Source organism: Lepidochelys olivacea, assembly GCF_965140295.1.
Source record: "Lepidochelys olivacea isolate rLepOli2 genome assembly, chromosome: 5".
NCBI lineage: Eukaryota > Metazoa > Chordata > Testudines > Cheloniidae > Lepidochelys > Lepidochelys olivacea.
The window spans coordinates 58,513,522-58,540,147 of NC_140415.1; the positions used below are offsets into that span (position 1 = coordinate 58,513,522).

The 26,626-nt window shown below is 43.6% G+C and overlaps 1 protein-coding gene across 1 annotated transcript in view; it reads left to right on the forward strand.

Annotated features, from left to right (window-relative positions):
- Positions 1-26,626, forward strand: part of ADGRV1 (adhesion G protein-coupled receptor V1) — a 414,454-nt gene that overhangs the window by 114,793 nt on the left and 273,035 nt on the right. Inside the window, exons 44-55 of the mRNA XM_084628496.1 lie at positions 7,051-7,313; positions 9,899-10,074; positions 11,448-11,572; positions 12,586-12,752; positions 12,851-12,994; positions 13,444-13,551; positions 14,236-14,488; positions 15,214-15,336; positions 17,311-17,533; positions 19,387-19,591; positions 22,852-22,998; positions 25,185-25,440. Coding sequence (XP_084484622.1) covers positions 7,051-7,313; positions 9,899-10,074; positions 11,448-11,572; positions 12,586-12,752; positions 12,851-12,994; positions 13,444-13,551; positions 14,236-14,488; positions 15,214-15,336; positions 17,311-17,533; positions 19,387-19,591; positions 22,852-22,998; positions 25,185-25,440 — 2,190 coding nt within the window. The remainder of the gene's footprint in view (positions 1-7,050; positions 7,314-9,898; positions 10,075-11,447; positions 11,573-12,585; positions 12,753-12,850; positions 12,995-13,443; positions 13,552-14,235; positions 14,489-15,213; positions 15,337-17,310; positions 17,534-19,386; positions 19,592-22,851; positions 22,999-25,184; positions 25,441-26,626) is intronic.

Below are 26,626 nucleotides of genomic sequence, written 5' to 3' on the forward strand. Positions count from 1 at the left end.
GACTGGACAGACGCAAGGCTGCATAACCTCAGGGACTCAAGGGCTACATGTAAGTCTCTGGGTATGCACACCCTGGTGACGCAGAGGAAGCCCTTTAAGCCGCAGCCTCCCCCTCAGCGTCAGTACCAGCCTCGTCACAGGCATGAGCCTTACCGTAGGTGAGACAGGGATAACAGGCAATGGCGCAATAATAACAATAATAATGCACCGGGCCAGAATCAAGGTCAGCACAAATCCCAGCTGGGCACTAAGCCAGGCTTTTGAAGATGTGCTTGAGGACAGCGTACCAGACCAGTCACTGGATCCGTCCCCTTGTTTCCTGAACTGCCTGGCTTGTTTCTCCCGTGCATGGTCCAGCATTACATCGGACCTTTGGGTCTTACGCACGGTATGGAATGGGTACTCGCTGCAGTTCTCTTCCCTCCTTCCCTCCCATCCCCCTTCCCCATCCCTGTTCAGGGACCCCTCTCGGTTCGCTCACTGCTACAGGTGGGGGCGGTAGAGGTGGTGCCGCACGGCCTAAGGGGGAAAGGTTCTACTCCCGGTACTTCCTCATCCCCAAGGCCAAAGGGGGCCTTCGTCCCATTTTAGACCTGCGAAAGCTCAACAAGTTCCCGGTCAAGGCCCTGTTCCGCATGGTCTTTCTGGGCACTGTCATCCCTTCCCTGGATCCGGGAGGCTGGTACGCTGCCCTCGACATGAAGGATGCGTACTTTCATATTGCCATCCCCCATCATCAGCTGTTCCTGCGCTTCACCGTGGGCCAAGAGCATTACCAGTTTGTGGTTCTCTCGTTCGGTCTAGCTGCGCCCCCACGGGTGTTCACAAAATGTATGGCGGTGGTGGAGGCCTTCTTACGGAGGCAGAGGGTCCGGGTTTACCCGTACCTCAACAATTGGCTCCTGACGGGTCGATCCGAAGCAGAAGTGCGGGGACATGTGGAGGTGGCCCTGAGACTGTTCCACGAGCTGGGGCTCCTGGTCAACGTCCCCAAGTCCACTCTTGTGCCCATGCAGAGAGTGGAATTCATAGGGGCAGTCCTGGACATGGTGCAGGCTAGGGCAAGCCTTCCAGTATCCCGATTCCGAGCTATCCAGAAAGTGGTGGCCTCCCTGCGCCAGTTTCCAATGACAACGGCCAGGTGCTGCCTGCAGCTGCTGGGCCACATGGCAGCATTCACACATGTGGTCAGGCATGCCAGACTGAGACTCAGGACACTGCAGGTGTGGCTCGCTCGGGTGTACTGCCGAGGCAAGGACCCCCTGGACTTGGTAATGACAGCCCCAAGGGACGTGCTGGACTCCCTGCGGTGGTGGCAGTCCCAGCCTGTGGTTTGCGAAGGCATCCCCTCTGCCACCCCCTAGCCGGACCTGACGCTGATGATGGTCACGTCAGACCATGGATGCAGGGGCTCACCTGGGGGACCTCAGGACTCAGGGCTTGTGGTCCGGAGCAGAGCGGTTGCTCCATATCAATGTGAAGGAGCTCAGGGTGGTTCGTCTAGCCTGCCAGACCTTTCATGCCACTCTGAGTGGTCGCAGTGTGACAGTTCTGACAGACAAGACTACTGTCATGTTTTATATAAACAAGCAGGGCGGGGCCTGTTCCTCGCTGCTCTGTCACGAGGCTCTCCTCCTCTGGTTGTATAGCCCATGCCATTCTCCTCGAGGCGTCATATCTCCCAGGGGTGCGAAACGAGCTGGTGGACTACCTCAGCAGGTCGTACGGCATGCATGAGTGGACGCTCAGAGTGGACATCGTGCTTTTGCTCTACCACAGGTGGGGGTTTCCCTGGGTAGACCTGTTTGCCACCAGGGTCAATGCCCGGTGCCCGCGATTCTGCTCGTTCCAGGGCCACAGCCCGGGCTCAGTCGCACACGCGTTTGCGATCCCGTGGGGAAGGGCTTGATGTATGTGTTTCCCCCACTGCCCTTGGTACACAAGGTCCTGCTCAAGGTATGCAGGGACAGGGTGGTAGTGTCCTCATCGGCCCAGCCTGGCCCCGCCAGCACTGGTACACAACGCTTCTAGAGCTGTCGGTGGAGGCCCTGGTAGTCCTGCCCCTCACCGGGCCCTCATCACGCAGGATGGTGGGCGGCTTCTCCACCCTGACCTGCAATGACTACACCTGACAGCGTAGAAGCTTTGTGGCTAAATGCCTTGGAGAGCCAGTGCTCCCTTCCTGTGCAGCAGATTCTGCTTGGCAGTAGGAAACCCTCTACCAGGGCTACCTATATGGCCAAGTGGAAAAAGTTCTCCTGTTGGTGTGAGCCCCGACAGGTGCAGCCGTGCCAGGCCCCGGTACAAGCCATTCTCGAGTACCCGCTGCACCTCATGTAGCAGGAGCTGGCCCCGTCCTCACTTAGTGTGAACCTGGCAGCCATCTCTGCCTTCCATCTGGGGTTTTCGGGGGGCTCAATGTTTTCCTACCCAATGGTGGGATGGTTCCTTAAACAATTGGAGAGGATGTTTCCATACTCATGCCCCCCCAGTCCCTCCTTGGAACCTTAACTTGGTCCTCTCTAAACTCATGGGACCCCTGTTTGAGTCCCTCGCTACCTGCTCCCTCCTCCACCTTTCCTGGAAGGTGGCATTTCTGGGGGCCATTACCTCGGCCAGAAGGGTGTCCGAGCTGAGGGCTCTCAATTCTGAGCCACTGTATACAGTGTTTCACAAGGATAAGGTGCAGCTCCGACCTCACCCCAAGTTCCTCCCTAACGTGACCGCAATTCCATTTGGGCCAGGACATTTGTCTGCCGGTGTTTTTTCCAAAACCCAATACTGACCCGAGTCACCGCAATCTACACACCCTGGATGTCTGTTGAGCACCGGCGTTCTTTTTGGAGCACACCAAACCCTTTCATAAATCTGCGCAGCTGTTCGTGGCCATAGCCGAGAGGATGAAAGGCCGCCCGGTGTCGACGCAGCAGATCTCGTCTTGGACAACAAGCTGCATCCGGGCGTGCTATAAGCTCGCAGGTGTTCTGGCCCTGGTGGTCACGGCCCACTCGACCAGGGCGCAAGTGACTTCCACGGCTTTCCTGGCACAGGTCCTGATCCAGGAGATCTGCAGAGCAGCCACCTGGTCCTTGGTACACACCTTCACAACCCACTACGCGGTCAATCAGCAGGCCAGAGAGGACGCAGCCATTGGCAGAGTGGTCCTCCAGAGTTGTTCCATGACTCTTACCCTCCTCCAGAGGTAACCTTGTGATTCACCTAATGTGGAATGGATGTGAACAAGCACTCGAAGAAGAAAAACGGTTACTTACCTTCTTGTAACTGTTTTTCTTCGAGATGTGTTGTTCACGTCCATTCCACCACCCAGCCTCCTACCCCTCTGTCAGAGTCGCTGGCAAGAAGGAACTGGAGGGGGTAGGGCAGCAGGGGTATATATACACGGCGCAGTGGCGCCAGTCAGGGGGTCCTGCCGGCCCGACGGGAGCCGCTAAGGGAAAAAGTTTCCGACGCTCATGCACACGATGCACACACACCTAATGGTGTAAGGTAAGAGGGAAAGCGGGATACCAGGAGGAAGCACAGGCAGGAACATCTATGAGGGGAGAGCTCCTGCCTCATACTGAGAATGAGGGGCAATCAGCAGGTTATCTCAAGTGCTTATATACGAATGCACAAAGCCTTGGAAACAAGCAGGGAGAACTGGAGGTCCTGGTGATGTCAAGGAATTGTGACGTGATTGGAATAACAGAGACTTGGTGGGATAACTCACATGACTGGAGTACTGTCATGGATGGTTATAAACTGTTCAGGAAGGACAGGCAGGGCAGAAAAGGTGGGGGAGTAGCACTGTATATAAGGGAGCAGTATGACTGCTCAGAGCTCCGGTACAAAACTGCAGAAAAACCTGAGTGTCTCTGGATTAAGTTTAGAAGTGTGAGCAACAAGAGTGATGTAGTGGTGGGAGTCTGCTATAGAACACCAGACCAGGGGGATGAGGTGGATGAGGCTTTCTTCCGGCAACTTGCAGAAGCTACTAGATCGCACGCCCTGGTTCTCATGGGTGACTTTAATTATCCTGATATCTGCTGGGAGAGCAATACAGCGGTGCATAGACAATCCAGGAAGTTTTTGGAAAGCGTAGGGGACAATTTCCTGGTGCAAAGTGCTAGAGGAGCCAACTAGGGGGGGCGCTTTTCTTGACCTGCTGCTCACAAACCGGGAAGAATTAGTGGGGGAAGCAAAAGTGGATGGGAATCTGGGAGGCAGTGACCATGAGTTGGTTGAGTTCAGGATCCTGACACAGGGAAGAAAGGTAAGCAGCAGGATACGGACCCTGGGCTTCAGGAAAGCAGACTTCGACTCCCTCAGGGAACGGATGGATAGGATCCCCTGGGGGACTAACATGAAGGGGAAAGGAGTCCAGGAGAGCTGGCTGTATTTCAAGGAATCCCTGTTGAGGTTACAGGGACAAACCATCCCGATGAGTCAAAAGAATAGTAAATACGGCAGGTGACCAGCTTGGCTTAACGGTGAAATCCTAGCGGATCTTAAACATAAAAAAGAAGCTTACAAGAAGCAGAAGGTTGGGCATATGACCAGGGAAGAGTATAAAAATATTGCTCGGGCATGTAGGAATGAAATTAGGAGGGCCAAATCGCACCTGGAGCTGCAGCTAGCAAGAGATGTCAAGAGTAACAAGAAGGGTTTCTTCAGGTATGTTGGCAACAAGAAGAAAGCCAAGGAAAGTGTGGGCCCCTTACTGAATGAGGGAGGCAACCTAGTGACAGAGGATGTGGAAAAAGCTAATGTACTCAATGCTTTTTTTGCGTCTGTCTTCAGTAACAAGGTCAGCTCCCAGACTGCTGTTCTGGGCATCACAACATAGGGAGTAGATGGCCAGCCCTCTGTGGAGAAAGAGCTGGTTAGGGACTATTTAGAAAAGCTGGATGTGCACAAGTCCATGGGGCCGGACAAGTTGCATCTGAGAGTGCTAAAGGAATTGGCGGCTGTGATTGCAGAGCCATTGGCCATTATCTTTGAAAACTCGTGGCGAACGGGGGAAGTCCCAGATGACTGGAAAAAGGCTAATGTAGTGCCAATCTTTAAAAAAGGGAAGAAGGAGGATCCTGGGAACTACAGGCCAGTCAGCCTCACCTCAGTCCCCGGAAAAATCATGGAGCAGGTCCTCAAAGAATCAATCCTGAAGCACTTAACATGAGTGGAAAGTGATCAGGAACAGTCAGCATGGATTCACCAAGGGAAGGTCATGCCTGACTAATCTAATCGCCTTCTGTGATGAGATTACTGGTTCTGTGGATGAGGGGAAAGCAGTGGATGTATTGTTTCATGACTTGAGCAAAGCTTTTGACACGGTCTCCCACAGTATTCTTGTCAGCAAGTTAAAGAAGTATGGGCTGGATGAATGCACTATAAGGTGGGTAGAAAGTTGGCTAGATTGTCGGGCTCAACGGGTAGTGATCAATGGCTCCATGTCTCGTTGGCGGCCGGTGTCAAATGGAGTGCCCCAGGGGTTGGTCCTGGGGCCGGTTTTGTTCAATATCTTCATAAATTATCTGGAGGATGGTGTGGATTGCACTCTCAGCAAATTTGCAGATGATACTAAACTAGGAGGAGTGGTAGATACGCTGGAGGGCAGGGATAGGATACAGAGGGACCTAGACAAATTGGAGGATTGGGCCAAAAGAAATCTGATGAGGTTCAATAAGGATAAGTGCAGGGTCCTGCACTTAGGAAGGAAGAACCCAATGCACCACTACAGACTAGGGATCGAATGGCCAGTTCTGCTGAAAAGGACCTAGGGGTGACAGTGGATGAGAAGCTGGATATGAGTCAGCAGTGTGCCCTTGTTGCCAAGAAGGCCAATGGCATTTTGGGATGTATAAGTAGGGGCATAGCGAGCAGATCGAGGGACGTGATCGTTCCCCTCTATTCGACATTGGTGAGGCCTCATCTGGAGTACTGTGTCCAGTTTTGGGCCCCACACTACAAGAAGGATGTGGATAAATTGGAGAGAGTCCAGCGAAGGGCAACAAAAATGATTAGGGGTCTGGAACACATGAGTTATGAGGAGAGGCTGAGGGAACTGGGATTGTTTAGTCTGCAGAAGAGAAGAATGAGGGGGGATTTGATAGCTGCTTTCAACTACCTGAGAGGTGGTTCCAGAGAGGATGGTTCTAGACTATTCTCAGTGGTAGAAGAGGACAGGACAAGGAGTAATGGTCTCAAGTTGCAGTGGGGGAGGTTTAGGTTGGATATTAGGAAAAACTTTTTCACTAGGAGGGTGGTGAAACACTGAAATGCGTTACCTAGGGAGGTGGTAGAATCTCCTTCCTTAGAAGTTTTTAAGGTCAGGCTTGACAAAGCCCTGGCTGGGATGATTTAATTGGGGATTGGTCCTGCTTTGAGCAGGGGGTTGGACTAGATGACCTCCTGAGGTCCCTTCCAACCCTGATATTCTATGATTAATGTGGAATGGACATGAACAACACATCTCGAAGAACAACAGTTACGAGAAGGTAAGTAACCATTTTTTCATTCTCTCTAAATCTCTTTATGGTATGTGGTATGAATGGAAGAGGTACTTCGCTATATAGTCTCTGCAAGTTTTGATGATACAGAAACTCTCGTGCTCTTATGTAAAGCCTTGGTGCAGCAAGGTATTCAAGCATGTGCCTAAGCATGTGAGCAGTCCCATTGAAGACAATGGGATGGTTTTTTTGCTTAAAGGTGGGCAGAAGTCTATTCATAGTGTAAAGTTAGGCATGCAGTTATTTACTTTGTTGAATTGAAATCTCAGTGAGACTATGGACTTTTTATAGGAAAAAGGGCCACATTCTCCTCATGCATATATATGCAATGATAAAATTAAATATATACATATCATATTAAATTAAGTTAAACTGATATATATATGGAGAATATAGTCTTTTCTGGATAGATATATAAAAAGGCCATATACATATTATTTATTATTATTGTTATTATTAATTTTATTTATGTATTTATTATTACCCTAGTTGTTTTGTGGTAATTAAAAATAATACATTTCCACTATTTCTCTTTCAAAAGCCACAGTTACCATCCTTGCCAGTGATGATGGTCATGGAGTTTTGTCATTCAACAACAGCGATCACTTTTTCCTAAGGGAGCAGTCAGCTCTCCACTTGATGGAAAGTGTTGCTGTACTGAACATTATTAGAGAACCTCCCCAGGGGATATTTGGCACTGTGACTGTTCAATATCTTGTGAGAGAAATAAATTCTTCAGCTGCATCAGTGGATCTGACCCCTTCACAAGGATATATCATACTGGAAGAGGGAGTCAGATTCAAGGTAATATGCAGGTGGTTATTACAATATAAGAGAAGTAGGCATTGTTTCAGCTACCTGGGAAGCATACAGAAATGTCTGCGTTTTATGTTAGACTTTATTTCCTGTTGTATTTTGTTTTATTTCTTGTTATTGTAGGAATGAGATATCAAAGATTGTGAATATGTCAATATGCTATGTGAAAACATAGAGAAAATGAAGTATTCTAATGCTCATTTATATATAGTCATTTAATCCCTTTATTACTTTTGGAATATTTATGCCTTTTGGTAACAGTTCAAATAAATAGCAATATAATGCATAGGATACATTCAGAGAAATTGAGAAACAATTTCCTTGTATATACTTGGCACATGGCTATGTTTCTATTCTGCAATTTGCACCTTAGATAAAATCTACATGAATAATAGAGCTAAAATATAATACAATATTTAATTCTACATAGTAAGAATACTTTAATTGCTCTCAGTTGTACAGAATACATTACTGGAAGTGCAAGAAAATGTGGCAGTAACTAATGTTTCTCAAACAATAAAAATGTAAATTCTGGGTAGGAAGAGGACCTAGTCTCTGGGCGGTAGGGGCTGGGGGTGGGGCGGGGTTGCCTCCACTCAAAAAAAGTCAACCTAGAAAATGGATGATATTGTTGAACTAGTTTTCTATTGATTTTTATTCATTTAGGGTAGAATCCCTGCCCCATTGAAGTCAATGGGTATTTTGCCTTTCCCCTCAATTAAGTGAGGATTTCACCTTTTATTGTCTCAGTGAAACACAATAGGTACTGTACAATAAATACTAAAAACATACTGAGATCAAAATGATTCTTCATAAAAATTCACATGGCCTAAGACATCCAACTGACCAAAACAAAACCTCAAAAGAACAGAAAATAAAACAATGTTCAGCCAAAAGCCTGGCTGATGGAAGAGAAAAAGTCTTGTGGAATCTGAAGTTTTCTACATGGATTCAGTCATGGGGAGCAAGTTTGCAGGATATGTGGATTTTCGAGCTATCCAGGAAATGTTTTTTTCTTCCCACGAAAGATAAAAAAAGGTTGCATTCATCAACATCATTCTAAAGTTTTCAGGTTTTTGTCAAAAACCTGGAAACCCCCAAACTGCAAGTTTTATTGTCTGAAAAAAATTGCTTTTATTTTTAAAATGAGAGCCTGAAAACTATAATAAAAAATGGATATTGGTGAAATTTCTATTCTGATGAAACAGCATTTTGAATGAAATAGTTTGACTAGCTCCAGTGGGGTTTTATTTAATAAAATTGTTACCACTCTTGGACCATTTTCAGGGACTAATGGCGCTTAACTGATGGAGAGCCTGGAATATATGCAATGAAAGACAAAATGCATAAATTAAAACTGCTGTGATAGGACATAGGGAAGTACACAGTATCTTAAATGAGTCCAACACCATGGAGAGCTTTACCACAAGCCCTTTGAATTTCATTTGGAATTGAATTAGTAGTCAGTGTAGCCCAGACATTATGTGGAAACATTAAGTCAACCTACTCAGAAATTGGAGGCTCATAAAACTACACCCCAAATATTGTAGAAATTTTACCTGGAGCAAGCAAAGACATGGATACCTGTGGCAAGGTCTGTATCTGAAAGGTCACAGGCTCCTGGTTAGCTGTAGATACATTGCTGTTATCTGTATAAGCACAAGCAGCAAAACTGTATCTCTATTGCTTGCATATGATACTGGGAAAGGATGGTGCTGTATACACAATTGAAGGTAAAAGTACTACAACACTCTTCTGTTCCTCTGTGTTACTGTTTGTCAGCCTGGGAGGCAGGCCTTCCTGGGAGGGGTCCCGCTCAATCCAGTGGCAGGTGGAGCAGAAAAGAGCAACAGGAGTGGAGAAAGTTTCATGACTTCAGATTCCTTCCTTCCCTCCCACTCTCTGAGTTCGTAAACACACACAGTGCAAATATGCCCCAGTACTTTGGGTGAAGCAGCTAGTTGCCAGCTTTCTCTTTCTGCTTCTTGGGGTCTGTACTCTAGCTATCAGACCAGCAAACGTACTAAACAGGGCTGTAGGTTCAGGCAGTCCATTTGTGCCCTCTGTTCCTCTGGCCCTTAGCTCGGTTGCAATAACATTATTTATTTGTATTACCATAGTACCCAGGAGGAGGCCCAGTCACAGATCAGGACCCCATTGTGCTTGGTGCAGTAATAAAAAAACAGCGCCTGCCCCAAAGAGCCACCTTTATGCTCTCTGGGTATAAAGCTGTCTGCTCAGCGGGAAAGAGGGATGTGGGGAACAGAACAACAAATGAAAATACGTATAAAAGAAGGCAGGGGTTTTGTTTGCTTTAAAGAAAGAAATAGAAAGGGAAGAGGTGGGTTCATCTGCTAAGCCTTCAAAGGGGCACTCCGGAAGAAAAAGGTTAGAATTCACTACTCTAGTTTAATTCCCACCCCTCTCTCCCTGCTGGCACGGTTTCTGTGTTGTCCAGTTTCAGTATTTGACTCCCATCCTGGTGTACACTTTAAGCACTGAAAGCACAGGAATGTCAGCAGCTGGTGAAGCTAGCATGTCTTAGTGATGTCATGTACTTGTTTTGCTCTCAGACTCTGCACATTTCTGCCATACTAGATGAAGAACCAGAAATGGATGAACATTTTATTGTCACTCTCTTCAGCCCAATGGGAGGAGCCAGACTTGGCACAAGAGTGGAAACTATGATCACGGTGTTACAGAACCAGGCCCCATTGGGGCTTTTTAGTATCTATCCAGTTACAAATAGGTACAGTACACTAATTCAGTTATAAAGAGGATAATTATTCATATTCTGTAGACAAGATAATTCTCTGCATCTTTCTTTGGTGGACCTGTTTAAAAGAAAACAAGGAAATAAGCAATCCACAGTTTTAGGTAGTTGAAAATCTTTTAAAATATTTGGGGTCTGTTAAATAACATTGCTTCTGTACCAGAGAACAGAAGATTGAAAATAAACTATTCTTCACCAGAATATATAGTACTGACCCTTTAAAAAAAAATTGGACCCAGAGCTGGCCTGACTGAGTTTTTAGATTCAGATTGTCCTCTTGCTACTACTACTTTATTGTTTTTAGCCATGTAACTCATATCTTTATTATGTATCTAAATTGTTCTTTGAGTGTGTTATGTGAAGAAAGAGTCAGCATGAAGACTAACTTCCCTTTCAACTGTTCTTTAACAGCATATTTATAATCACACACACGAAATTACTATGTTAAAAGAACATTATTCAAATTACTCATCTTATCTCAGTCTCCCTTCCCTGGCTTCCAGTCCCAGTCTCCCCACCCTATGCCAGCCAGCCTTCAGTCCCAATTTCCACTCCTGCCAAGCTCCTTGTCCCAATCGGCTCCCCTTTTCTCTTGTCCCCTCTGCATTCGAATCCAGCAACTTCCTCCTCTATGCTGCCCTGGCCCAGCAGGGGCTGGTCACTGAGCATACAGGAGAGACAGACTCCCTGCTCTCAGTGCAGGTACCCAGACCCAAGAAAGCCCACCACAGCCCAGAACTGTAGTTGCATCAAATGTCCTGCTCTTCCCTGGATGGAGCTTGCCCAGTGCAAATGGAATCTTTGGAGAATTCAAGTGATACAATCCAAGTCTCTGATGAGCATGTGAGAACTACAGTTTTTCAAGGCTTATAATTTGGTCAAATTTGGGCTGATTTTTATGGAGCTTGCAAAAGGCATATCCTGACACAAAGGCCACCAGTACACCAAATTTCAAATCCTTGTGACAGAGTGTAGAGGTGCTTGAGTCAAAGAAAAGATCACCAGAATTTTTAACACGGGGAAAATATGTTTTCTCGTTCCTAGAAATGGCTGAACAATTTAGTTGAAATTTTCCAAAATACTCAGCCTGACAGACATGTAAACCTTTATCCCAAATGATTAAAGTTTGTCCAAGTTATAAGCAGCTGAAACCAGGGTCTTATAATGGGAAATGTTGGTGCTACCAGCAGCCCCACCTGTAAGGAAACCAGCTGCTAGTGATTTCTTTCCATCACTGTTGTTTATTCTACTACTGAAGCTGTACCATGTAAATGATGTTTTTCAGAATGCCAATTCATACATTGTAAAAGGAATTCCTGTTTCTTTATTTTTGCAATTCTCACATTTAGGACAAGTTCTCTGATAGCTGAAGAAGCTAACAGTACCCTTTATTTGAAAGTATCCCGAAGTCATGGGCTCAATATGTCTGTGAGTGTGGAGTGGGAGACCCTGTCCAATACTGCATTCGGCATAAGTGAGTTTTTTTCTCAATGAATGTTACTTTTATTAAAAGTTAACATCAGTAAAACTGGCCAAGGAGACAGAGAGACTAGTTTTGAAATGTAAATCCATTTTTCAGAGTTGATAAAATAAACTCCTGCATTAAAAGATTTCTTTGATTGTGTTAAGATTCAATAGATAAAACGGCTTCACTAGAGCCAGTCCACTGACTGTCACTTCTATCAGAGTTGAGAGACTTCTGAAGTCTTCCCTACCTCACGACAGTGTATATGGAACAGTATTATCACTAGACTTCTCTTAAATAAGACATGGTTGTAGTAGTATGAGTATTCTTGTAGCACCCACAACATGCAAAAGTACCGTCCACACAGTCAAGATGCCTGTCTGTGTCTGCAAGAGCTATATTATAAAGCCTCAGTCTTGGCACATGCTCAATTTTAGGCAGTGTGGGTAGTTCCGTTGGAGTCCCATATGACTAGTCACAGTGCCTAAAGATAAGCACTTATGTAAATCTTTGCAGGATTGTGGCCTAAATAACTTCAGTGGGGCTACTCATATGAGCAAAGATGCTCACATAACAGTTGGCAGGATTGGGGTCCAAGCTTTTGTTCTTGTAATTTAATTCTGACAACACATTCAAAATATCCAGTTAAACAGATCTATAAGTTATGCAAGTCTTTGCAAGTCTGACTTCTGTTTCATCTTGGTGGTGATTGGGGAAAAATTCTTTTGTATTTTTTTTTGTATGGCTTTTCCATTAGCTTGCTTTATTTTGATTCTGTCCACCAAAAATTCCCTGTATGACTTGCTTGTGTATTGAGAATACATATTACAAAAACATTAATCTGTTGTGTTCTCGTTGTTTTAACCTCTGGATGCATTTACGCTAATAAAATGCAAGTTCTGAGTGATGTCAGCAGTGTTATTTCTCCTGGCATTAAGTCTGAAGTTGGCTTGTGAAATCAAAGATAAGATTGGAAATCCCTCACGTATACTCCAGTAACTCGTATTTTTAATATATTGCAGAGGGTGGTATCAGTGTGCTGTCTGTCTTACAAAGTTTTGTGGAAGAGTCAGTATCTAGCTGGTGTTTCTTTACATCAGGAGAGTCTTTATATGGTGTTCTATTGCGGACCTCACCAGCTAGCTTTTCTTCTATCTATCAGTGGAGAGGAGTTTTTGTTCCCATTGAGGTAAATGTTTTTATTTTAATCCATTTTGCATGGATGGTACTAATTGTATTTGTAAAGTCCAGTTCCCTCATTAACTTTCTTTATGGTTCTCCTCTCAGGACTTCAGTATATGGAATCCTCAGAGCTGTGTGACATTTCACATTAATGGTGCTGCCTTTCTAGTGATTACTCATGGAGTATCCAAACAAGAATCTTCCAACCATCGTGTGTATACATTCACACCTGGACTCAGGGTACTACTGGTAAGACTTCTACCTTATTTTAGATGCTTTAGAAAAACCCATTCCTGGGAGGCCAGTTTAGTATTGAGCTCCAGCACAGTACTTGTGCTCTGCAGTGACATAAAACACGGCATTTTATAATAAGAGTCATATACTGTAGTGTCAAGATCTTAATTTTTATTACAAGCCAAATGAATTTAAATTTTGGTAACATTGATTTAAAATCAGCTGGTGCAGCACTATTTACTTAAAAGGAGTTTTACTTGTTTCTGCCAGAGCTTGTCCATAATATTTTCATGACATTTTCATGTGGAAATTAGTGAACAGTCAGATCTGTGTAATCATGGAACTTTTTTGATATTTTAACAAAGTTTTGTATTGAATAACATTCCTCCATTAGGCAAATTAGCCACATATGAGGAACTTGAATCACTTCATAAAGTTCTCTTGTCCTTGTGCCTTCTTTACAGATACAGACTCTCTCAGTGCCAGAAACCAGAGATGTAAAACACTTCACTGTTGAAAGAAAAGATTATTTAATTATTGCAAGTCATACAACTGACTCCAAATCTATACAGGTTGGAATGATCTCCCCTTTTCATTTTTAATATGTGTGCAGTATACATTTAGCTCTGATTGGAAATTCCTAAGTGGCAATCAGCATAATGGTTTATAAGTACTATTGACTTGCTACCCTGAATTCTACAAGAAGCTGAATAAAAACGAAGTTTACAGACTGATTTGGGTTTACCAGTATTGTCTGTATGAACTCATACAATATACCAGATGTAAATCATTATTAGAAATCCCCTTACTTTGAAAATTATGTCATTTAGTTCTTGTGCTAAGGGGAAATAGGCAGCCTTAGAGACAGAAGTTCTCTTATCTTCAGAACAGATAAACCTGCATTCAGCTTCTTTATACCACCCTACCATTGTACCTCAACCTTCATGTGGAGGGACCATCTTTAGAGGAAGTGGTAGCTCAGTGTCCAAGACCATACAGTTTTTCACCTTCTGGCTGAGGCGACCAACAAGAGTACCAAGGGTGGGGGTGATTTTACAATGCAGATACTTGTCTACTAGGAACTGGAAGGAGAAAACCAACTGAATTCACTGAGCAGCCATTAGATGTAAATGATTCATAGACTTCAGAGGATAATTAAAATAATCTAAAGTCTTCAGCATGACATATGATTTCTGTTAGCACAATCTGACTGTACTTAGATCTAAAGAAAAAAAATTATTTATCATTTCCCATAGGTTTTCCAGTGGAATAATGACCTTTTTATATTGCATCATCAACTCCCAATTTATGGAGCTCTGCATATGGCCCTATTTCCCAGAGGAGGTTTTATGTACCTAGCAGTTTCTCTGTCGAATTCAAGCCTGCACCCCCTTCTGTACCAATGGTCAGATAATGAGTTTCAAAAACTTCATCAAGTGCCAGTAAATGGAACAACTCACATGGAGGCCTTGACTTTTGGGTCTGATATCTATTTAATAGTTGCAAAAGGTATGTTGCATGATACAAGAACATGAGTTTATGCTGGTCTGTCTGATGGGAAAGTCACTTGGCTCAGCAGTGTAGACAGGGATTTAAGCTTAGAGAGGAGAGGCCACAATTTCTCATGAAAATTTTATCAGGGACAATCTCTGTTATTTATTGAGCAGATATAAGTGTTGCATCCATTTTCAAGTATGTGCAGAATACGTGAAGTGTTGATTTCCAGCATACACTTTTCCCAGGAACGTTGGGGTAATTAAATCCTTACTACTGTAGTTGCTGTTAGCATCCTCTGCAACGTATGTGCTGTGCAGAATTTATGGAACAGCAGTGGAGATAATTGTTACGTCCCAATGTGATCCACTAGGCAGTCCAGCTTTCCTAACACACCCCTCTGTGTCTAGTGAAAAGTCTTATGGTACACTTCCCACTTGACTATGCATTGTCTTGCATTTGTTATTTTGTGTCCCAACAACCTTAGCATTCTGAGGTGTGTGGGTGTATGTGCGCATACATAGAAGCCATTAAATGATCAACATTTGCCAATCATTGTCCCAGTTACCACAGATATCTCCTGTCCTAAGCATAGAGGAATATGTGGTAATCTGGCTCTCTGTGTGGTAAGATCTGGCAAACCCAGACATTTTGATGTGAACCAGCATTGCAGGTATTTAATCATTGGTCAGATTCATTGTGTAGTCAAGCTTGAGGTTTATTCTCTTTCCCCTTTGCAGAATCCAGTAATTCAAGTGAAGTTTTTGTCTGGGAGACAGGACAATCTTCCTTCAGGCATTTTCAGTCCCTTTCTTCTAGCGCTATAAACAAAATCCACACCTTCATGCCTCCTTCGGGTTTAGGTAAGTTTTAGGTGACTACAGTCCTTGTTCGAATAGCAGCTTTTACACTGGTGGTAGGACCTTACTGAAAATAGTGCTAAGAAAATGTGGTAGCTGCATGTCAGTCCATCATTTTTCTGGTGATGTGAATCAGCACCAAACAAATTACAATGACACACAGAAAGGATGGGAGACCTTGCAGCTCAAAATAACAAAAATACTCCAGAAGTAAGGCAATGTTGCAAATACATAAACATAATTACTCTGGTGGTGATGCAGCAGGTTTAGTTAAGGCCTTTGTTTGAGAGAGACTGTGCGCTTAACTGGGTTCCTGATTTGACAGAGCTCCAAGGTGCCTGATGACCTCCAAAAGACAGAAAGGATGACCTCTGGCTTATGGAGTAATGTTGACAGCAGATCTGGAAGAAACAGGCAGAAGCAGATGGGGAGTGTACTAAATGTGACTACTATACAAATAATAACGGGGACTGCCCTTTCTTGGCCAGAGCACATTTCAGTTTTTTTAAATATGGTTTCCCACACTGAAATAACTTATTTGGGCCTACAGTAACTCCTCATTTAACACTGTAGTTATGTTCCTGAAAAATTAGACATTAAGCGAAATAATGCTAAGCGAATCCAATTTCCCCATAAGAATTAATGTAAATGTGTGCGGGGGGTTAGGTTCCAGGGAATTTTTTTTTGCCAGACAAAAGACATTTAAGGCGTGACCAGGTAAGTGAATATCCTCTGGTGCAGGTGTGGGCCAGCAACAGCCCCACTCCTAGGCCTGCAGAGTCCTCCCCATGCAAGCTCTGAGGGATTGGGCTTTACACTGGAGCCAGGCAGAGCAAGCAAGTGGCAGCACATAGGAAGGGACACTGCACTGCATCCTTCCCCAGCACCCAATGGGGATGTCTCTGCTGGCCTCTGAGCAGCAGATCACACAAATGCCTGCTCCAGTTAGTCACTGAATGCCCCCCCACCTCCCAGGGTGCTGGGGAGACCAGTTGTCTCTTAGGGGAACCAATCTACCAGGTTGCATGGTATGCTCGGGACACACAGCACAGAGGCACTGGGTCTCTAGATCCTTGCAGAGCTGGAGACAGTCATAGGCTTCTGGGGCCACAGGCATCGACTTTTCAAACTGCCAGGGGTGCTCGATCTCTGACTCTGCCCCAGGTCCTGCCCCCACTCCACCCCTTCCCCCAAGGCCTCCACCCCACTCCCACCCCACCTCTAAACCCAGTTCCGCCCCCTCCCATGAGTGCACTGCGTCCTCGCTCCTCCCCGCTCCCTGCCAGCCTCCCTGCACACCATAGAATCATAGAATATCAGGGTTGGAAGGGACCCCAGAAGGTCATCTAGTCCAACCCCCTGCTCGAAGCAGGACCAATTCCCAGTTAAATCATCCCAGCCAGGGCTTTGTCAAGCCTGACCTTAAAAACCTCTAAGGAAGGAGATTCTACCACCTCCCTAGGTAACGCATTCCAGTGTTTCACCACCCTCTTTGTGAAAAACCATGAAACAACTGATTGTGGAGAGGGAGCGGGTGTTGATCCATGGGGCCCACCGGTGGGCAAGAGGTGCTGAGCGGGGGTGGAGGGCGTTATAACATTGCGCAACTTTAAACGAGCATGTTCTCTAATAGAACAGTGACTTAATAACGAAACTACATTAACCGGGATGACTTTAAGTGAGGAGTTACTGTATTCTGAACTCCCTTGCTGAAGTTACACTGATGTAAAACTGGTGTAAGTGGATCAACATCAGGTGCTTCTCTGCAGACATTCATTTAGGACTTGAAATTTAACTGCTGAAATAAATAAGTGAATAAAAAATACTGAACAAATGTTCTTTTGTCTCTGACCTTGTAAGCAAGACTGGTCAGAGAGTTCCTTTGAGCAAGCATCTCTGGGATTGCACGGAGAAAACTATTTCATTTGTCTCTGAGCTTTTCCTTTTATTTATTTTTTCTTCTTTTTTTAAATGCAGTCCATGTGCTACTAGCTGGTAAGGATAGATCAGCACTGTATTCCTGGAATTCAGAAGTAAACCAGTTCTCTCTCGTGCTGGAAGCACCTCCTGCTAATCATATCACTTCAGTTACTATGAAATCACTTAACTCCAACAAAAGTCTAATTGTTCTGTCCGGAGATTCTTACTCCCAGATTTATGAACTGACCAAAGTCTCCAATGAGTCAGATTTTATACCTAGGTAGGTTTCTCATTTTATACCTCTCATCTTGCAGCTTCTCTTCATTTTTAAAAATGTTTCTTGTGGTATTTCTAGTTGCTGTTTTAGACTCCGGAGCATATTAGACTCTGGTCCTGTAAGTACACTGTGGGTAGAACTCTCATTGATATCACTAAGAGTTTTCAACATAAGGGCTGTTACAAAATCTATTGAAATCAATGAGTGTCCCTTAGTGGATTTCAGAGTAATAGCCGTGTTAGTCTGTATTCGCAAAAAGAAAAGGAGTACTTGTGGCAATTTAGAGACTAACCAATTTATTTGAGCATGAGCTTTCGTGAGCTACAGCTCACTTCATCGGATGCATACTGTGGAAACTGCAGAAGACATTATATACACAGAGACCATGAAACAATACCTCCTCCCACCCCACTCTCCTGCTGGTAATAGCTTATCTAAAGTGATCATCAAGTTGGGCCATTTCCAGCAGAAATCCAGGTTTTCTCACCCTCCGCCCCCCACCCCCCCAACTCACTCTCCTGCTGGTAATAGCTTATCCAAAGTGACCACTCTCCTCACAATGTGTATGAAAATCAAGGTGGGCCATTTCCAGCACAAATACAGGTTTTCTCACCCCCCACCCCCTTTTTTTCAAAAAAACACACACACAAAAACTCACTCTCCTGCTGGTAATAGCTTATCCAGAGCGACCACTCTCCCTACAATGTGCATGATAATCAAGGTGGGCCATTTCCAGCACAAATCCAGGTTTTCTCACCCCCCCCCCCCCCCGTACACACACAAACTCACTCTCCTGCTGGTAATAGCTCATCCAAAGTAACCACTCTCCCTACAATGTGCATGATAATCAAGGTGGGCCATTTCCAGCACAAATCCAAGTTTAACCAGAACGTCGGGGGGCATGTAGTGCTTGCAATTATGTTCCTTACTCTTGTGTTTATATATTTAAAAAAAACATTTGTTGTGGTTGAATGAGGATCCCACTCATCATAAATTTTTGGTCCTGTTTAATTACTTGGATTCATTGAAAAAGACAAGGTGGGTGAGGTTGTATTATGATTCATTGTTATTTTCTTTCTATAAAAAACCCTTTCAAGTCAAATTACCCTTTGATCAATAAAAACATTAATTCAGACTCTTAAAAAAGCCCTTGACGTTTTAAAGTCTAGTCTTCTATATTTCTTAATTTTGAACCTTAATATTCCTCTTTTCGTATCACATTCGTGTTGTACTTCTTACTTTTTATAATTTTAACCCAAACGTATAAATTTATGAATTTATACTGTATAACATTTATGGATGGTTTGTGTATTACAAACTTTTGGTGTTTTCTCTATCCCCTGAGTTAGTTATTTCCCTCATTTTTAAGATCAGTGTTCCAGTTTTTGTCTCTTCATTGATGTTTTAATTTGTATGCACCCATATCAGTTTATGCATCTCTTTAATTCTCTTTCATCCATTATAAGTAAGGCTGGATGTTCGTCATGACAGAAACCATGACAGGGTTTTTTAAATAAAATGTCTTAGTATTTGTTTCCCTGACAAATCTAACCCTTAACTAAGGAAGATTCTTAAATTTTTTTTTTTTTTAAAACTTACTGCGTTTATGTCTAGTGTGTTACAGGATGGAATATGATTTTAAACTTTCAAATAAGGAATTTTAAGTTAAATCTCACGATTTCTTGTGAAAAATAATTAAATGTTACCACAAATTTTGTGGGCCATGTCTTTACCTTTTTTAAAACTGAAATTATGACACTTGTATTTCTTTCATGAAAAAGCCATGATTATTCCCCATTTTGCTGCAACAAACTACTCTTAATTATAATCATTTTGTGTGTGTGTTTTTATGCCAGTTCAGGTGAATTGATATTTGATCCTGGAGACATGGAAGTTGTGCTGGCAGTTAATATCCTTGATGATGTAATCCCAGAAGAAGAAGAATTTTTCACAGTGTGGCTGAAAAACCCCAAAGGAGGTGCAGAGATTGGTGCTAGTGGTTATGTTAACATAATTATTCCATCTAATGACAATGCTCATGGAGTCATTGCATTTGCTCAGGTAACAATACTAAATTAAGTCATGAGAATACAGATATACTTTGTCCAGAACCAAGAACGCTAACATGTAAAAACTGTAAACAGAAAAGGTGATGGGCCTGATTCTTCATTGCCTTTTATCATTGTAATTTAGTTTTGCTTTATACCCATTCAGCATCGATGTAAGTGACTCAGCAGGGTGCAAGGTAATACAAAACAGTTCCAGTAGCTGTACCTTGTGTGAGATTTTAATTTCTTAATAAGTGTTGGTCTGAGTAATATAAAGTCCGTTAACCTTAAAAAAAAAATCTGTTCCAGAGTCCAGTGTTTGAATGGCTGGAGAGGTGAGAATTTACAGAAATCTGTAGGACCTTTTACCGCATCCCAACAGGCTTGTTAAGTTATATAATGGAGTGAGCTGAGATAATTTCCAGGTCCAGCTCTGCTGTGTTCCTGTCTCTTTGGCTATTCCTAGATTTGAGGATGATGTCTGTCAAGGGGGTTCATTGGTGGGTTTTTAGGTGGCTGAAGAGCCCAATTTGTGCCCTGCAGATTTTTCCACAGAAGTGACAGGTGTAATCTTGGAGGAGACATAGTTGTTGGCTGGAGTGTTGTGCCCTTTCTTTCCTCCTTTGTCACTTCTCTGTCTCATGAATATGTCTGTGGCTTGGCGTATGGTGTGGTACCACTGTGTTCTGTTCTGCGCCAAGTCCTCCCAGTTTGTTGGGTTGATGTTTAAGTTTAACGTGCACTTTCAGTATGTGCTTCCACTGCCCTCCGTGAACCCTTTTCTCCTGACTTAACTGAGAGAAGAGTACTTGTTTTGGGAGGCACAAAGAGTAGTTTGTGCAGGTGAGGGCTGATAGAGTACCTTGGTTTTCCGGATGTTGAGAGAGAGAGAGACCCAGGCTGTGATAGACACCTACAAAACGGTTTAGGGTATTTTGCAGGTTGGCCTCTGTGTGTGTGAGGGTGACGCAATCATCTGCATACTGAAGGTCAGTGGTGCCAATTCTTGTGGTCTTAGATTTTGTTTGGATACGTCAGAGATTGAGAAATTGGTCCTCCATACAATAATCAATCCCAATTCCGTAAAGTAGAGTTCATGGATGAGGATTAGGATCACGGCAAGGTAAATGGAGAAGAGTGCTAGACCAATGACACAGCCTTGCTTGTCACCAGTGCGAATGATGAATGGTTTGGTCTCTAAGCCAATGCACAGAAAGGTGGCAGTCATCCCATCATAGAGTAATCTGATGATGGAAATGAATTTCTGTGGACAGCCAAACCTACACAGCATCTTCCATAGGGCATCACAATTGATAGAGTCAAAGGCCTTGGATAGGTTGATGAATGCCATGAACAGTTCCTGGTGTTGCTATCTGCACTTCTTCTGAATCTGTCGGACCACAGAGATCATGTTGGTTGTGCCTTGGGATAGCCTGAAGCCGCATTGTGATTCGGGGAGAAGTTCCTTGGCAAGGAGAAGGAGCTGTTTTAATAGGATCTGGGCAAGGATCTTCCTTGCGATGGAGAGGAGGGCAATACCTTTATAGTTCCTGCACAAAGATTTGTCTCCTTCCTTGAATATTGTAACAATGTTGTCATTCTTAGTCAGGTGGAATTTCTTCGCAGCTCCAGGAGTTGGCAAAGCATTGTTCTACCAGCTTTAAAAGCCTCAGCAGGAATGCCGTCTGGGCCTGGTGCCTTGTGATTTTTTCTCTGGGTGATGGTTCGCCTGACTTCCTCAGAAGATGGGGGATCATCAAGGTCTTCCATTGCTGAGTGTTGTGGAATGAACTTGATGGTGTCTTCAGAGACCATGGAGTCGCAGTTTAGAAGGCTCTCAAAGTGCTCCTTCCAGCATTGTTTAATGACTGCATTGTCCATGCTGGGAATGTAAGAGGCTTGGCCTTTGGAGCTTGACCCATATCTGGCTTTTGTTGCTTGAAAGAAGCTTCTTAAGTAATCCTGGTTTACCAAACTCTGGATCTCAGAGGCCTTCTCTCGCTACCACTTGTTTTTGATGTTACGTAGCCTCCTTTGGACTTCGGCTTTGAGCAGGTGAAAGGCTTCATGTTTTTGTTGGTTAGAGGAATCATTTTGCCACTTACAGAATGCTCCTGTTTACCACCTAGAACAAAGATATTTGGGCGGATGGCAGTTCTCTGTTAGCATGGAAACTGTAGGACTAGGACAAAGCATTCTGGGAAAGCATACTAGAAGTGTTTTTCTAAAAGATATACTTTAGTTCAAACAGAAGTTGTGGACTTGGAATTATTGGGTGAAATTCAATGGGCTGTGTTATGCGGTAGCTCATGCTAGATTATCCTAATGGTCCCTCCTTTAAAATCTATAAATCTGTGAAAGCGGGAAGAGATCTAAGCAACCTACTTTTCATCAGTATGAAAGAGACTGAAGGGATCAGGACCAGCAGTGGAAAGGGCTGGGGAATAAGCAGAGCAGCAGATGGAAAAGGAGTACCTCTGGCAGTTAATGAGTACTTTGTGGGATAGACCTGGGAATGCTAATAGAGCCCACATCAAATTCCTATTCTTTGGAATGACCACCCCTAGAATGCTTCTGTTCTGGAGAGAAATCACTATCAAGGGAGACCTGAACTGAGAATGCATCTTAAAGGGCCAGGTTGACCTAGGACAGGTATGTACAAATCTGTGCAAAGCTATCATGCAAAGGGAAATAGAAGCCACAGGAAATCTGGAGAGAGTGCTGTCATGCAGATAGACCCACAATGCACCCTCAGGTACCACAGAATCAACTGGCAAGAACACAGTAAGCTCTGGCTGGAAAATTGTATACATAGCAAGTACTCCCTAAATCAAATGCTGCAATTTGAAAAAAAAAATCTAAGATAAACTGAATCTGCCTTGGAAGTTCCCCACGTTTCTCAGCCATTTTAAAACTAATCCGGGGATGAAATCATCGTAGCAAAAAAGTTCAAACTTGGATACTTAGCATGAGGCCCTTAAATACATATTTAGGCACTGCCCAATTTGTTTGTTTGTTTGTTTATTTATTTATTTATTTTATTTAAATATGTCCATGGGAGCTTTACGGGCTTAGCACCTCTGAAAATTAGGTCACTTCCCCAGAAGTGTGCAAATATGGATTTACGTACTTAACATAGGGGATACAAGTTTTAAAATTTTCTTCCAAATGCCTCAAGATCATTTTGAGTATTTAATATAGGATCTCTTCCTGTGTTTTCTAGCCATTCAAATAATTAATTTGTATGGTTGTACTATATTTGTACGTTTCCAGAATTCTTTATCTAAGCAAGTTGAAGAAATGGAACAAGACAACTTAATCACCTTGAATATTGAACGTTTAATAGGAATGTATGGCCGAGTTACAGTACAGTGGATAGCCAATGGGAGCATTAATGATATATTTCCAGCATCAGGAATGGTATGTATTAATTTTGCTGAAATTAGTGAAGCACTGATTTAAAAATACTTTATAAAATATCCCAAGTCTTAGCTGTTGTCCCTTCTTGGAGTGCCCAAGTATGGTAGAACCCTTATTCCTCTCTCCTCAGTGCATAGTGACCCACCTTAGGACCAATGGGCCCTGGGTTCTTCGGGCCCAGCTCCACCTAGTGGTTGGGTGCATAAACTAATTGACAAATCCTGTGACTTCTAGGACATTACAAATTATAGATCCAAGAAATCAAGGGCCAACAGATTATGAAGATATACAACAATTATTCCTGGAAAGACATAAAATCAGAGAAAAGACAGAGAATTGGGTCAAGGGGGCAGGCAGATAATCAAGTATATCAAATAAATGACGGAGCAACCATTCCACCAAAATAAACACTCTTTCCCTCAAAAGCCCACAACAAAGTGAAAGTAAACAGAATGCTCCCTAAAGTCTCCCTGTAGGCTTTAGCTAGCTGGCGGAGCAGGACCTTGAGAAAGGGTGTGGTGTCCTTCACTGAGGCCTGGTTTACACTGAGGGGGGATCGATCTAAGTTACGCAACTAAAGTCGATATACTTAGACCTACTCACCATGGTGTCTTAACTGCGGTGAGTCGACTGCTGCCGCTCCCCGTTGACTCCGCTTGCGCCTCTCATTGCAGTGGAGTACAGGAGTCGATGGGAGAGCGCTCGGGGGTCGATTTATTGCGTCTAGACTGGACGCGATAAATCGACCCCCACTGGATCGATCGCTGTCTGTCGATCTGGCGGGTAGTATAGACATACCCTGAGAAGCTCTGGCCATTCTCCAGCTCTAGTGCTGTGGAGGTCTAGTGGGTGCAGCCGCCAGTCAGTGCTTTTTTGCAAGGTGGAGTCTTGGAGCTCAGTCTCTTGTGGAGTGGACTGCACCTGGTCACTCAAGTCCTGTTCATCCCATGGATCCCAATGCAGCGGGAAGCCTACAGGTCTCAGCAGGCAGGCTGCCCTTTCAGGTCAAGACAGATTCTGGACCTCTGCTACACAGAGAAGTTCAGGAACTGCATCGTCTTTTGCTACTGGAACCTGACTCTCTGCATCCAGCTCTGTCTCAGAGTCCTCAATGACTTTCAACACCCAGGCTCATCTCAATCTCCTGGCAGTCCCAGTCATGTGCAAGCTCTCCAGGTCTGCAGTTGGTCACCTGGGTGGGCCATCAGGCTCTGGCCTAGCCCCCTTTGTCTGTTTTTGTGTCTCGAGCACAGTGAGGCAGACAGCCTCTGTTTCAGTTCCCTTAGTCTCTCTGCCGCTGTTTGTGGAAGCTGTTTTTTCTGAAGTCCTCCAGAATGTTACGGGATGCTACATGGTTATTTTAAATGTGATCAATTCATCTATTTATACATATATTTAAAAATATTATAGTGACAACTTAAAACAATAATATAATTGTCAAAAATGGATTATAGATGGGTGAATAATAAACTTCATGTTCAGCAAATAGTTTATTTGAAAAAAAAATCATGACATTAGTCAACTAAGTTGTCAGTTGAATATTATTCAGCAAGCACTAGTATTGACACTGTGCCCCTAAAATCAACATTTGTAGTTAGGGGAGGGGAAGGGTTTGGGGTTTTCAGCAACTTACTGACTTTCTCTGCTTCTTGACTTAGACAAAGCAGGAAAGCAAAGTGTTTGGCACAAAAAGCCGCAATGCAGTTGTATTATTGAGTTATTCTGCTGACATCTAGGTCCAGATTTTCAAAATGGGTGTTTTAGACACTTAAGTCTGTTTTTAAGAGATCCAGATAAAAACGGCTTGATTTTCAGATGTGCTGAAGTCATTGAGAGTTGTGGGTACTCAGCATCTCCAAAACTCAGGCCAGTGTTAGTTAAGAACTATTTCTCCCTCCCTGTGTTTCTGATTGTTTTGCCCCAATTAAACAGCATGCATTTTTCCAAAGTGACTCTCTTTTTGCTGTTTGCTGTCAGTGTTGCTAACCTCTCTGGAGCCCTTTCAGTTATTTTTCTGTCTTCAGTGGTGTCACACCACCTCCGAGTTCAGTATCATTGACATATTTTGTTAATGCTCTGTTCACACTTTTTTCACTGATGGATTTTTACAAAAGCAAATATTGGTGAAGGTGCTTAAAATAATAGTATGGAAAAAAATGTTTCACCTGTTTTTTTTTACTTTTTAGATAACATTTTCAGAAGGTCAGGCCCTGTCCACAATCACCCTGACTGTTCTTGCAGACAACATTGCAGAGCTTTCTGAAACTGTTGTTATAACATTCACCCATGTCACTACTGTGGGTATTAAGGATCCCATGAGAGGAGCCATCATAGACCCTAAGAGAGCACGAGCTGTGCTTACCATTTTGCCTAATGATTCTCCCTATGGTGTAGTTGGCTGGCATACGGACTCTCTCTTTGCTAAAGTAGCAGAGCCTGAAGGTAAGTCAGTCTTAAGTTCCTGCTAAGAAGCTAAAATAATGGCATACTAAAGTATGTCATCTTTAGACGTTCTGATGTTAATTATGTGAGTTTTTAATGACTAACATTCTAAATTTTTAAAAATAATTTAAGTTTGAGCAAAAACCAAAAGAACAGCAGTAACAACTCAGTGACAAACAGAAGTGGTCCCACAGCAGTCAAAAAACATCCTTAGAAATACAAAACTATGCAACTTTCCTGCGTATAGGATATTTCATATGCACTGTAAATAAAGACTCTCCAGTTATTTTTGCAAGTTGATTGTGATGTTAACTTGACTTATGTTACTTTCACTAATAAACAGAATCATTCCCTTATTTTGCTAAAAACTATGGTGTCTTGTCTTGTATGCATGGCACTAGAAAGTAAGATTATTCTTAGTGCATACTATTGCCTTCTTACAAATTGCTGCATATTAAATATTTGTCTTTAAATTTAAGAATATAGGTTTTCAGGGAAACTTTGCCTTCACTGGTTACACATTTCCTCTTTCTGCTGTGCAATGTCATTATCACCTTTAGATATTATGAACTGTATGCCACAAATTTGTTAACTATAAAAATAAACTAATTAAAGGCAAATGGCCTGATCCTGCTGGCATCCACTGCTATGCCGGTAGCTGCCAGACAACAGAAAATCTTTGGAGGGGAGATGGCACTGGAGGCTGCTGCTGATCCCAAGCAGTAAACGCAACTGTCCATTCACATGCTCTGTGACTTGTGGTGGGGACAAACAGGGATGTAGGTACGGGGAAAAGCAGTACCACCTCCGCTGTGATGTTGGTGCAGTCATACTCGATTCTGGAACTTTGCTGGAGTCCTGCAGAGCGAGCTATTGTAAGTTGGGCTTATAGGGCTGTTTGGACTGTGTGCAGAGCCACAGTGGTCTTCACTTGAAGACTTTTCCCTACTCCATATTGTCCATCGGCAGTTACTGTTCCTGTCGAGCTCACATCCTTTCCCCTGACAGCTTAGCTCCACCACTACGGTTTTTCCCATCTCCTTTCCCTGCCATCAGGCTCCCATTCTGTCCATCTCCTGCCTCAGATTTTTCTCCTTCCAACTGCTTCTTTGACATTGACATCCCATCACCTCTCATCTCTTACAGTTTCAGAAACCCTCTGCCTAGCCTCCCAATCTTCCTTCCA